This window comes from Macaca mulatta, chromosome 8, assembly GCF_049350105.2.
Source record: "Macaca mulatta isolate MMU2019108-1 chromosome 8, T2T-MMU8v2.0, whole genome shotgun sequence".
In the NCBI taxonomy this organism is placed as follows: Eukaryota; Metazoa; Chordata; class Mammalia; order Primates; family Cercopithecidae; genus Macaca; species Macaca mulatta.
In genome coordinates, this window is record NC_133413.1 from 83,990,423 (window position 1) to 84,003,854 (window position 13,432).

General features: G+C 45.7%; 1 protein-coding gene across 31 annotated transcripts in view; it reads right to left on the bottom strand.

Annotated features, from left to right (window-relative positions):
- Window positions 1–12,068: 12,068 nt before the first annotated feature.
- Window positions 12,069–13,432, bottom strand: part of STAU2 (staufen double-stranded RNA binding protein 2) — a 332,176-nt gene continuing 330,812 nt past the window's right edge. For all 31 annotated transcript variants that reach the window (XM_028852747.2, XM_077943823.1, XM_077943834.1 and 28 more), the window contains one exon: window positions 12,069–13,168. In XM_028852747.2, the coding sequence (XP_028708580.2) occupies window positions 13,075–13,168 (94 nt within the window). In that variant the 3' untranslated portion in view covers window positions 12,069–13,074. The remainder of the gene's footprint in view (window positions 13,169–13,432) is intronic.

Consider the following 13,432-nt stretch of genomic DNA (forward strand, 5'->3'; position numbering starts at 1 on the left):
AAATCCAGAGCCACCTCGCCACCCAGCGCGGGTGGCTGAGTGAGGCACAGCCATGACCCTCCTCCAGCCAGGCTGGCAGTAACTTGGGCCCTGGGCCCTGGAGGATGCGCTGGTGGTCACGGGAGAAGAGTCGGGGCCATGGTTTCAGCTGCAAAGACGGTTTCTGGATCCGTTTCCACAGTCTTTGATGAGGCAATAGATCTTACATGGCTGTTTTATTTGCAGATTTCAGAGGAAGCAAGTGATCTACACCCAGTGAGCCTGACTCTAACCTGCGGATAGGAGGTCAGGTCATGGCAGCCCTTTGGAGGCTTTCACTCTGTGCTGGGTTAGGAGAATGTGTCCCCTCTTCCACCTAGAAGAAAGATGACACAACTTTGGAGGGTGATTTGTTGATCCTGCAGGGTGAAAAGGAGACAATTCATCTATGTAGGTTTTATTTCTGGAAGGTCCTTCTCTTGTATGCTTCTTCCTCTCCACTAGACTTAAAGGATCTGAGATTCTTGCCACTAAGGAAGCCACTTTTGTCCTCCAAATATGTGAGTGTTGCTCCTCAGGCAGCAATCTCAGAAGCCAGTGCAGATTGGAGCTCTGAGTGATCCCTCTCCTAAGCCGCATTTGAGGTATCGTAGAAGTTTGGGGAATCCCATCGTTCCACGGGTATTGGGCCAAATAGTCTGAAGCAGATGTCATAGTCTAAACACAGATAAAGTACAAAGTGTTCTAGGAGCTCTCTCCCATCCTCTATCCTGCCCCCCACCACACACACACCTGATATTGTGACAATGTACCATTAACAACATCACCAATTGTCCCTAGAGGATGCAAAGCTGAGCTCAGTGCCTACAGCTCTCAGACAATTGTGGGTATCTGTCCTCTCCCACTCATGCCAGCCAAGACACACAATGTGTTCTGCATTACAGACTAGACAGGGGGTCTGAAGTACAGGGAAATAATTCAGTCTTGCAGGCTGGGGTGAGATTGCTAATCAAAAGAACAATTTATGAGATCATCCAAACCTGGATGTGAAATTAATACCACACGGGATAACTCACCACAGACCACCTTGTTTGATTTTATCTTTTCCTAGGAATAGGGTCTTCCTGCTGCTATCATTTATGTTTCAGACATTATAAAAACAACACAACCCTCTTGCTAGAAATTCCTGTAAGTCTGAAGTGCGAAGAGTTATGGCAGTAGCGTGAGCTTGAAGCAAATTTTGTCTGTTGTAAATGAATTCACTTTAGTTGAAGAGACTAAGCATGTGTACTAACCATTTTCAAAACCCAGCAAGAAAAGTGGAACTTTGGTCAGGGTAGTTGAACCAGAACTTTCCAAGTCACTTGTTTAAAGCTCAAAGCCCTGGTCCTCAGGACCCCACTCTCCTGGTGAACTGGCATTTTCTCTGGGCTCCCATGAGACAAAAAAGAAGGCCCGTCAGCCTTTTGTCATTCCTCCCTAACCTGCCACACAAGGTCCAGGAGCCAAAACAAGTCCTGGTCCCACCCTGGAGGAGCTCAGGGCTGAGATTTTGAGGGGTTTGGAGCAGGCCACAGGGCTGAAGGGTTCACAGGGCTCCAGAGGCTGTAGAGACTCAATTCCATGGTGTCGAATAAAGCCACAACCCCACAGTTACTGGGATCAAGTTTCATATCATGTCACTAAAATTACCCTCAGTGCAAGAAAGAATGGGAACGTAGTCATCTGGGCCCTCCTAGTCTTGGCATTGGGCCCTCTCCTATGGAGACTGACTGAAACACAAAAAGACTGCTGCATTCAGCCGTCTGTGTAAAAGCGGCCCCGCCCCCAGAGGCTCCGCTAACCCATTTAGAGGAGGCCCTCTCTTCTCCAGGTGGCTTTTCCCAGTCCTTCTGGGCCTCCACCCCACACCTGAGACATTCACTGCACTGGGTGCTCCTACAACGAGGAGACAGAGAGGCCAAAGGAACACCGGCCCTCTTGAGCTACTTGAAAGAGAGCGTGGGCAGGATTGTGTGCCACACAGATGGATGCTAATGGGTAAAGTTTGCTTTTGTCAGTTTACTCCAGCAATTGGGAAACAGCGTGTATGGAAAATACAAATTAAAACGGTTCTGGTTATCTACAAACTATCCCCCACTTAGTGACCCAAACCAGCAACTCTCGTATCGTTTCTCAAAAGGCTGGGTGCTGACTGGGCTCTGTTGGGGGCATTTCTGCCCCGTGTGATGTCAGCTGATGCTGAGGTCATGTGAGGATTTATTGGGTTGGCACATCCCAGGTGACCACTCACTTGACTGGCAGTGGATCCTGGCGGTGAGTTTGGAGCTGAGCCGAGGCTGCTGACCACAGTACCTATGTGTGGCCTCTTCGTGTGCCTTAGGCTTCTCATGGTGACTGGGTTCCAAGAGTGACAGTCAGAAGAGGGAGTGGCCCAAAGAGGGAGGAGGCAGGAGGCTGGACTCAGAAGGCAGGTCCTGAGATGGGCACAGTGCCACTTCTACTGGGTCCTACTGATTTAGCAAGTCCAGGGCCAGCCCAGCTTCAAGAGGAGGGAAATAAACTCCACTTCTTAGTGAAGGATTGACAATTTACAGCCACCTTTAATCCAGCCCCCATAATCTAAAGTGTAGCTTTTCCAGAGAAGACAATGTATGCTAGTCTGTGCCGACACAAACCCATCCTCTCAACCTACACAGCCCTTGCCAAGGGTCCCAAAGCCAGGCTGACTTCCCATGGAATTTAAAACCAGTATTCCCAGTCTGGGCAACATGGCGAAACCCAGTCTTTACAAAAGATCAAAAACTAGCTGGGCATGGTGGTGCACACCTGTAGTCCCAACTACTTGGGATGCTAGAGAGGAAGGATCGCTTGAGCCCGGGAAGTTAAGGCTGCAGTGATGCAGTGAGCTGTGATCACCCCACTGCACTCCAGCCTGGGCAATAGAGTGAGACCCTGTCTCAGAATAAAATAAAACCAATACTCCGCTCATGGCTCTTCCCTTGAGGTAGAAGCACTGTCCTCAGAAGGTGAATCAAAACAGGCGGAGCTAAGACCACAGCCACCAGAGCAAAGGACAGCTCATTGTCAAGGTGGGAAGAAGCCTCGCCCTCAGGACACCTGCGTGGGGCAGCACCTGCGGGCTGGGCAGCAGCCTTTGCCATCTCCGAGGGCAGTCACCACATTCCCCAATCACAGGCCACTCTCTGAAGGAGAGTCACTTGTTTTCAAGTTCCTGTGGGCACTGACTCTGGCACCAAATAGGGGCCAGCGCTGGGTGGCGAGTGGGCAGAGATCGCTGACAGCAGCATCGTTTCTTCACTCAATATTTGGATGCACACTGCCAAGTTGTCGTCTAGAAAAGCTTTGCCAATTGCTAGTCCTTATATCTGGTGTACTGGTATAGCTAGAACCTGTACAACAGTGGGCTTAGAACTTAGCTGGAGGAGCTGTCTAGCACCCCAAAAGAGAGTCAGGCTCCCTTCCTTGCATCTTCCTCCTCCTGTCAAAGTCACCCATGACCTGCTGGTGCCAGTCCTGATGGGCTCCCTTTCATCTTGCTCGCTCACTTACCTCCTCATTGTGGCGATTGGTGCTCCTGTCCACCCCATCCCCATGGCTGGCCTTTTCTCATTACTCCGATTCCTTCATGAGCTCCTCTTTTCTGCCTACCCCTTGAACATTACACTGATGCTTCCCAAGGCTTTGCCCTTGGCCTTTTGCTCTTTTCTTGTTCCAAGGGGGAAAGCTGTTAATTCTCATGTCACTCATTACCAGCCAGGGGCACCTTCTCTTCAACTTAGATGTCTCCTTCCACATTGTTTTGTGTTTTCTGGAGGGTTTGTTTGTTTTTTGAGACAGGGTCTCGCTGTGTCTCCCAGGCTGGAGTGCGGTGGTGCCATCACAACTCACTGCAGTCTCAACCTCCCAGGCTCAAGCAATTCTCCTACCGCCCAGCTGGAACTACAGGTGCCCGCCACCACACCCGGCTAATTTTTGTATTTTTTTGGAGAGATGGGTTTTCGCCATGTTGCCCAGGCTTGTCTTGAACTCCTAGCCTCAAGCCATCCTCTTGCCTTGGCTTTCCAAAGTGCTGGGATTATAGGCGTGAGCCACGGTGCCTCTCTCAATGTTTGATTCTACATCCTCAGTTACCAGTGAAAATCTTTCTTGGGATGTCTCACAGGCATGTCAGACTCAACAAGTCCAGACCTGAACTCCTTGCCAACGTGCTCTTCTCTGAATTTCCTGTCACCATGATTGACATTGCCACTCGGCCAAGTCCCCATGCCAGGGCCCTGGAGCCAGCCTGGGGGACATTCCCATCTATACCCCCACAGCCATTTGGTGATCAGAGCCTATTGACTCTGCCTTCTTTGTGCTTCCAACTCTCTCTGTCCTCCTTCCCTGCTACTAATGCCCTCATTCAGACCCTTATTAGCTCAAACCCTTTGGAAATGATATTTTATCACTGCAGTGCTTCCTGGGTCTCTAATCTTCTTTTATCAATGCACCAAGGAACAATGAGAAGGACAGTGCAATGGCACTGTTTGTAACCAGATAGAGTTACAAAGAGTGTGTTTCCCATACTGGCCAGGAAGGATGGGCTATTTACAGTTCCTTGTCTTTACCTCTAGGAAACATACCAACGGACAACAAGCCCTGCTTGGGCCTGATATTTCAGAACGACCTCACCAGCTTTGGTTTCTCTGACTCTGGGGCTGTGTGTACCTTCCTAGGTCATTGATAGCCTTCTTTCCCAGCTTCCCCTGGCTCCCCTGGGAGCCTAGGTCAGGAGGTGCAGCAGGAGGTGTGTGGGGAATGTGTAATCCCTTTTTCAGAAATAGTATCTGACTCATGCATCTTTCTCATCAAACCAAGCTCAAGAGGGACTTGGGGTCACAGGTATGGAGAAGGCATCTCAAAGATGATCCTAGGGTCTCGGTGGCTCACAGGACTCTCCTGCCGTTGCTCCCTATTCTGGGCCTGAAATCATTCAGTTTGGGGTAATACTTGCTTGTATGTGTGGTTCTTATTATTATTATTAAGATGGAGTTTTGCTCTTATCACCCAGGGTGCAGTGCAATGGTATGATCTTGGCTCACTGCAACCTCTACTTCCTGGGTTCAAGTGATTCTCCTGCCTCAGCCTCCCGAGCAGCTGGGATTACAGGCGCCTGCCACCATGCCTAGTTAATTTTTTGTATTTTTAGTCGAGACAGGGTTTCACCATGTTGGCCATGCTGGTGTTGAACTCCTGACCTCAGGTAATCCAACCACCTCGGCCTCCTAAAGTGCTGGGATTACAGGTGTGAGCCACTGCACCTGGCCATTACTTGTATGCGTGTTTTATGATTGTCTTTAAGAAACCAAAATTCCATGATGCAAAGCAGCTGTGCCTTATTCATCTCTGCCCCTTTCTCTTCTTAGCACCTGGTTCTAGCACACAGTCGTTGATCAATAATTATTGACTAATTCATTGATTGGCTTTTGGTCAATTATAACTTATGTTTATTGAATACTTACCTGTGCCACATACAGTTCAAAACACTTTAGATATATTAACTCATAAAATTAACTTACTGAGTCAACGTAACAACACTGCTATCCTCATTTTAGAGCTGAAGGGAGCGAGGCTTGGAGAAGTGAAGGTAACTTACTAAGCCCATAGAGTGAGTTAGAGGGAAAGCCAGGAGCTGAATCTAGGCAGTCTGATTCTGGAATCCAACTCTTAACAATACCCAACACTGCTTTTGTGGTGCAAGGTGAATAAGGACTATGCATCAGTAGTTGGAAAGGTTGTTGGTGGTGAAAGTGGTGTTGTAGGGGGGATGTTGGCTCATAAAACCTCAACTGTCACAGGTATTTACTCCAGAAAAAGGAAACCTGTGAACTGGATTCCTATAGCACTTTCGTTGTATTAGGTTGGTCAGCCCAGGTCACAGATTAGAAAAAGCAGGAGTCTTGGTAGACATTCTATTACTATTTTTTAGACAGGGTCTCACTCTGTCACGGAAGCTGGAGTGCAGTGGTGCGATCTCAGCTCATTGCAACCTCCATCTCCTGGGCTCAAGCAGTCCTCCCACCTTAGCCTCTCGAGTAGCTGGGCCTACAGGTGTGCACCACCATGCCTGGATAATTTTTGTATTTTTTGCAGAGACGGGGTTTCTCCATGTGGCCCAGGCTGGTCTTGAACTCCTGGGCTCAATCAATCATCCCCACCTTGGTCTCCCAAAGTATTGGGATTACAGGCATGTGTCACCATGTCCGGCCTGGACACTCTTTTCTATATGAAAGCCTGGGTGATTGGCCCAAGTGTCCCCATGAGGTTTATGAGAAGCAGGAGATGCTGAAATCAATTCCTATTGAAGTGCATCTATTTCTAGCTTCTTGCATTTTCTCTCCATATCTGGTTCCTATTTCATCTCCCAGTTGAACCAGAAGCCTTTGAGGGTAGAGACCTTACTTCAGGCTTCATTTGGTTCCTCACGGTGACTAATTCAAGGATGGAGACTCAATTCATATTTGCTGACTCACTGATAGATTAGAATTTGGTGAAGTTTGGAAACTAGATGGCAAGATATGCTTAGCCAGACTAGCCAGGCTAGTCATCTCTTCTCTTCCTAACACAGAGGGAGTAGCTGCAGTGGAGCTGAAGGCACACAGCTGTTGCACATTATGTTGTGATGACTGTGGAAGCAACTCTGGTTCCAGACCAAAAAAAAAAAAAAAAATTTAAAGGTGCTGACTTTCCCTGATGTCAGAGATGACCCATTGGCTGGATTCTCCTCAGACTTCATATCCAGGCCTGGTCTTTGCCAAAGATGGAAGTTTATTCATTACCTTGAGTTGGTGAAGCGGGATCTAGTTCCCTCCCCTGTACTCAGAAAATTAGGAAGGACTAGTGGCCAAACACCACTCTGGAAAATTACTACCCATGTAGGAGATTCTGTGGCAGGCTCAAGAGGAAATGGAAGATTTTGACTGCTCATTCCTGAGCTAAGGAGAAGGCATTTAAAGACTTTAAAGACTTACCTGTAGGGAACACTTAGTCTGCTCCCATCACAGACACCTTATCCAGAGCTTCCTTTTTCCTCGTTCTTCTCCAGTACTTTTTTTTTTTTTTTTTTCCTGAGACTGAGTTTTACTCTTGTTGCCCAGGTGGGAGCACAATGGTGTGATCTCGGCTCACTGCAACCTCCACCTCCCAGGTTCAAGCAATTCTCCTGCCTCAGCCTCTGGAGTAGCTGGGATTACAGGCATGCGCCACCACGCTGGGCTAATTTTTGTATTTTTAGTAGAGACAAGGTTTCACCATGTTGGTCAGGCTGGGCTCGAACTCCTGACCTCAGGTGATCCATCTGCTTCAGTCTCCCAAAGTACTGGGATTACAGGCGTGAGCCACCGTGCCTGGCTCTGGTGGATCTTGGCTTCCTCATCCATTCCAGTTTTCAATCCAAATTTCTGATTCTTTCTATCATCTGCCTCCTTCCATCACCTCAAATAACCAAGTGTCCCTTCTTCTTTGGGCTCTTCTGAAAACTTATGAGCGAAATTTGAAAGAGAATTAGACCAAGTTTGCCTCTGTTTCTCCCAACCTCAGTTGTAAGAATCAGAAAGTCCCTTACAGTTAAAATCCACTCAGTCTAACAAAGCAGGGAAGTGGCCTTTGGTCTTTGGGTCTGTAGACATTACTGAGGATGAACAACCACTCCGCTGCCTATGCTTCTCATTATCCCTGTGCACCTGAGGAAATGAGGCTTTTTAAAAATATACTAATTTGAGATCTCTGGAAAAATCTCAGTTCTTATTCTAGGTAATTTTATGACTCATTCAGGATAGTTCTGTGGTTCATCAGACCCTTGAAACTAAAGACTGAAAGGATTAAACAAAACCAGACAAAATACTACAGGCTTCGCACACCTGAGAGCAATCTATGATATTTGGGAGAAGTAATTCAGTTATTTAAGCTTCACTGTTAATGTTGAAAATAAGAATTAGCACGTGGTTATAATGAGCTTTGCCCTCTGAAAACTGTGGGGAGTAGCTGAGGCAGATATTTATTGGGTTGTCTCCCAAAACAGTGATTATCTCTTCTCTGATGATTACTCCACCATGCCCCATAAGGGTAAGGTTGGGGCAGCCATATTTGTGCAATGTGGGCTGGAGTGAACGCCTGGTTCAAGATGGGTCAGTCAGTGGCTCCTTCCTAAGACAATGGGAATGAAATCAAGAGGGACATTTGGTGTTTCTTCAGGTGGCTGCAGACTTGGGTTCTATTGGTAACCGTGTTCTCCGATGTGTGTACTTGAGAAACAGGGCTAGTTTACAGAGAGACAGAGAAGGAGAAGGAGAGAGCATGCGGAACTGAGAGAGAACTTCCAGGTTTGCCCACAGCCTTCCACTTCCTGGCCCCAGTTCCTTTCTACATTTTTGCCCATAGGTTCTGTGAAGCATCCCTCGGGCTTTATAATACATTTCCCCTTGCTGGTTTGAATAGGTTTTTATAACTTGCAATCAAAAGAATCCTGATTGATATAAGAGTGATATTTTCCTTCCAGGTATTTGATTAAAAATCACATGTATTAGAGACAAAATTTAAATATAAGCATACTACTATAGAGGTACTAACAGAATTACTAACAGGAAGATTGGTCTAGAGCTGCAGTGCTTTTAGGGGCCGTCATTTAACACACGTGGAAACTGAGGCCCAGGAAGGCCACATCCCTTGCCAAGGTCACATCTGTGTCCGAACCATTAGGCCCCTAGACTTGACTCGTAGACCATTACTCTTTCCCTAATACTCATTTACTTTGATTGAAGTATTGTATTTACATTCACAACTTGTGCACTTTTAAAAAGAGTCCATATAGTCCTGCATATTCTTATCTCCAATTTTTGCTTGAAAAGCTGAAACTTGAAGATGCTAAATGACATCAGCAAGGCTACACACTAACAGAACTAGAACTAGAAGCTTTCACCCAGGCAGGAGGCTCTGCCCAGGAGGCCAGATTTCTCTGTCCATGCATGCCAGTCAACGTTGATGCAGTTAGATGGGCAGATCTATCAGGCAGAGTTTTTGGGGTCATTCATCTATTCAACAAACATTTATTGAGTACTTATTGAATTAAGGTGGGCATTGTTCCTGGGTCAGGAGATATGGTGAGGAATAAATTAGGTTGATTGGTCTTCTGAGTGTTGGTGAGCTTAAAGAGCTTTAAACCTAATATATGTATATGTGGGGAGAGGGGGTCCATGGATATTTGGACTGTGGGTGGCAGTGAGAGATTACCACTCGAGTATAATTTCCACGAAAGCAGAACTGGCTTATATGATAGTGTCACCAGAATAAATAGCATGGTGCCCAAAGCATGGTAGAGTAAATGAGGGAATGAATGTGACTGACCCAAAGAGCCAAGGAGGTGAACAACTACTACGGCGCAGTGACTCTAAGTACAGAAGGCTCAGTTATCCAGGCTCATCTCCTTATCTGTCTGTCTTTCCCAGTTGCTAGCGTGGCTTCCTTACAGTGAAGTTGTTTTGTTTGTTTGTTTATTTTCTGAATTTCCAGCACACATCAGAGTGTGCTGGGAATACAGTCAAGGAAGCTCTTACTTCTGTTAAGAGGTTGGGACATAAGAAGAAAGCTTCCTCAACATGGTAACTTTTAAACAAGTCTTGGCAAGGTGAGATGGAACTTGGGTAGTGTCTGCCAGAAATAGACAGTTGGGTTTGATCAGGTCTAAGGCAGTCTCTGTTTTGACTCAGATATTACAAAGTCCCTCCTCACGAAGCTATGCACATGTGACTGTGGAAACAGTGGAATGTATCTGGGATTAGAATGAAATCTGCCAGCTGATGGAAGGAATATAAATACAGAAATGGGAATACAGGAGAAGGATGGTTCCATGGGTCCAAAGTCCTCTGAAGTGAGAGCTTTTTGGACTTGCCATGTTCTTGATTAAAAAATGTCATGGTTCCTCTTGGATTGCAAATATAATATCTGACCAACAGCAACACCATTGTCATGGGTGCCTGCCTCTGTGTCATGTAAAGAAACAGTGAGATTTAACCTTTCTTTCTTCAATGGGTGTTGAGTGATAAATCATCCATTCGTCCATTTATTCAATGTATGATTTCTACATTGATCTGGTGCCTATATCACGATGGGTCAGGCTATGGGCAGCTCAAAGATAAATTCACACAGGATTATGCAATTAACAGCTTGTCAGCTCTGTGTACAAAAGTGTTAGGTTCTCTATCATTCTTGGTCAGAGTGGTAAGAGGTAGCCTTTGGAAATTAAAAGGTACAAAACAAACTTTAGGCGATTGCAGTGATAACCCACCTGCAGCAAGATTTAAGTACCAGTCAGTTGGTCTGGACCACGTTTCCAAAGTCCCTAGGAGTCCTGAAAACCTCTGTATAATAAGGTAAGTTTTACATTAAGCTATTTTTATTTTATGGTACAGGAAATTGGTTGAAGCTGTCAAAAAGAATCACTATTAGGCATGTTTTCTGGGGAGAAGAATGCTAGGACAGCTTATCAGAGGGGTCACCCCAGGAAAGGGGAGAGATGTCTGTCACAGGCTGACGGGTGATGTCTCACCACTGATCTCTGGCAAGTTGTCCTGGAAAGGATGGTCAGAGTTCCAAAGTGCAATATTATATTTCCAATTAAAATGTAAAAATAAACCTTTTTCATAAAACACATTGGCCTCAGCTCTGGAAAGCGACTACAAAGCCCATTGCTTTGATTGAGAAAAGCTGAAAGCAGACACTGTAATTGATAAAGGAGATAAGTCAATCTGTGTCCTTTAGAGAATAATGAGTTCCATTTTTCATCAAAAAGATCTCCTTGTGCCGAAGAAACATACTTTCAATAAATCTACTTAATGGTTTCCCCTCTAATGATATATAACATTGCTCTTTGGAACTGAGCATTGCAGCGGGTCCCTGCCAACAACTGCAGGCCACCCATCATCTGCATTGGTAATTCAACCCAAAGAAAACCCAGGCAGTTCCCAGGAAGTGCTGCTGTGCAGGAGAAAATACCCGAAGGCCTTCCTGGGCTCTGTGAGCAGGTAGAGAGGATGGGATTTTGAATTAATAAGCTATTACTAAGCTTGAGCTCCTATGCAAATTTCCATTCCCTCGCCCCCACCACCATGGCTGTATTCATGGATATACTGGCTCTAAGGATGACTTATCTAAGGATAAGCTGTGTCAGACAGCTCAAGAGTTAAGTCCTTTAGGTACTTGGGTCGTGAGAACTGATTAGCTGTGTTTGTTCCCGGAGCTCATTGCTCTCCTACAGACCTGACAGCCTTGGTGTAGTTCGATGTGGGCTGCCAGAGGGAGCCTATGCTTATTGCATTGGGTAAACTGAAGACCCACTTCAGTGATCCTGCCTGAAGCAGTCCCTTGCCCCATCTGAGGGTCTAAACCTCAGGGGGCGAAGGCCTAGCAGAAGGAAAGGCCTATGCCCTTCAAAGGGAATGATTTAGGGCCCTCTGAGCCCTGGTATCAGGCAGCAGGACTGTGTTTCCATCCAGTTTACCTTTGTGAGCTCCAACTTTACAAATGTGCTGCTTTTTTCGCAAGGACTCAGGTTTATGTAACATAACCTATTTCCTCAAAGGGCACCCAGCCCTCCCAATACTGACGGACTTCCCCACATGGGAATCATTAAAAACAACCCTAGAGTTATTTCCTTATGTTGCTGTTTGTTTATTCTCCAGTCGCGTGTGAGTCAGCCAGATCATGATTTGTGGTGGTTTTGCTTGTGAAATCTTACATAATTATATTCCTATTGTCATGTTGAGTCGAGCAGTTAGACCATATAGTGTTTTCTCATTGCACAACGTTTGCAAATCAATAAGGAGAAAGCCTGAACAATGCGATGACGCTGGCCAGGAACCCGGCCCGAGTCACCCAGGAGGCGGCTCTGCAGTTTCGCAGGTACAGCCTATCCGTTCTCTAATCCCACTGCTGGGCAGGGTGACTAGGCCGGGTGGTGGCCTTTCGGATGGGTTTCACGGAGGTGATATTTAAAAGATGAGCATGAGAGAACGAAAGAACAACAGCAGCGCTTCACACAGAAACCAACCACATTTTTACTGCATTTGCTCCACGCTGGATTCCAACATGCTGGCCCGGAGCGTGGCTGGCTGGAAGCAACTCCAACAGGTTTTTCCCTTCCCCGCCACGTACATTATTTATTTTTGATTCTACTCACTGTCCCAAGTCCAGAGGCAGTTACAAAAAACACTCTTGATGCAAACCGTGAGTGGCTACAACACACGGATGGGGGTGGGCGCGATTCCCACAACGGGGAGTGGAATCCGGGAAAATGATATATAGGGGCAAGACGCCCCCTTACTTGCTAAGAGTATATGGAGCTCAAAACCCACAATTGCTTTGTTTTGTTTCTCAGTTCCTGGAGTATGTTGAAACTACTTGCTCCTAACATTAGTTCGTATATTTTTCATCAAATATCTGACCTGATTTAAAACATGTTTGTTTGCATACATCTTTTTTGTAGTGCACCGTATAGTTATTCCTACTGATATAGGATGAAGATTATAAATATCTGCATAAAAAGAGAAACCATGTGACTCTATATGAAGACAACCATCACATTCCACAGCACATCATTGGTTCATTTTCGAATTGTCAAGCATTATTTAAAATGAGAGAGAGAGAGAATATAACTGAACACAAGCACCACGACAAAACAATCGTAACAACAGAACCAAACCCAACTTCTCTATTATTAATCATGTTAAAATTTTAGCTTTGTTTCTAACACTTTTCTTTACTTGTTATTTTAAGCTCCAGTAGCAGGATCAGATTTCTGCTGCCTCTGGGCAAATGAGTTATGATCTGATCTCGAGTTCCAAGGGAAATGCTCAAAGTTTTATTTTCCCCCAGTTGAATAAACAGTACCATGTATATTATCTCTTGTGTTAGAATAGTGTTGTCTTCACATAAGACTCAAATAATGGTATTAGTCATTCATTTCCCTGAACACAGACACCCTCATGCGTGCTGACAGGTTTATAAGGATGCGGTGGCAGCCGCAGGTTCTGGGAGCTGCTAGACGGCCGAGTTTGATTTCTTGCAGTCCTGAGCGATGGAGCCCGGGGGTGCCTGGTTATTGTCCGCTTTCTCTCTCAGATGCTTGGCTTGTCTGAAAGATTAATACATTAACAAGAGCTGAAGGCCTGGGGTTGCACATCTTCAGACATGTTTATTAGCAGATGGCACAGAGGATTCAAAGGTCACCACAAAAGTGACATTTTAAAGTGAAACAACAATATTTATGTTCAGATAGTCTACTGATGAGATCATGTGGAAATGTTTTTGATTAAATTAACTTATAAATGGTTGCCAATCTATAGACAACTTAAAACGCCACGTCTGTTTACCAAATGTTTTCTTCTCACGCTCTCAC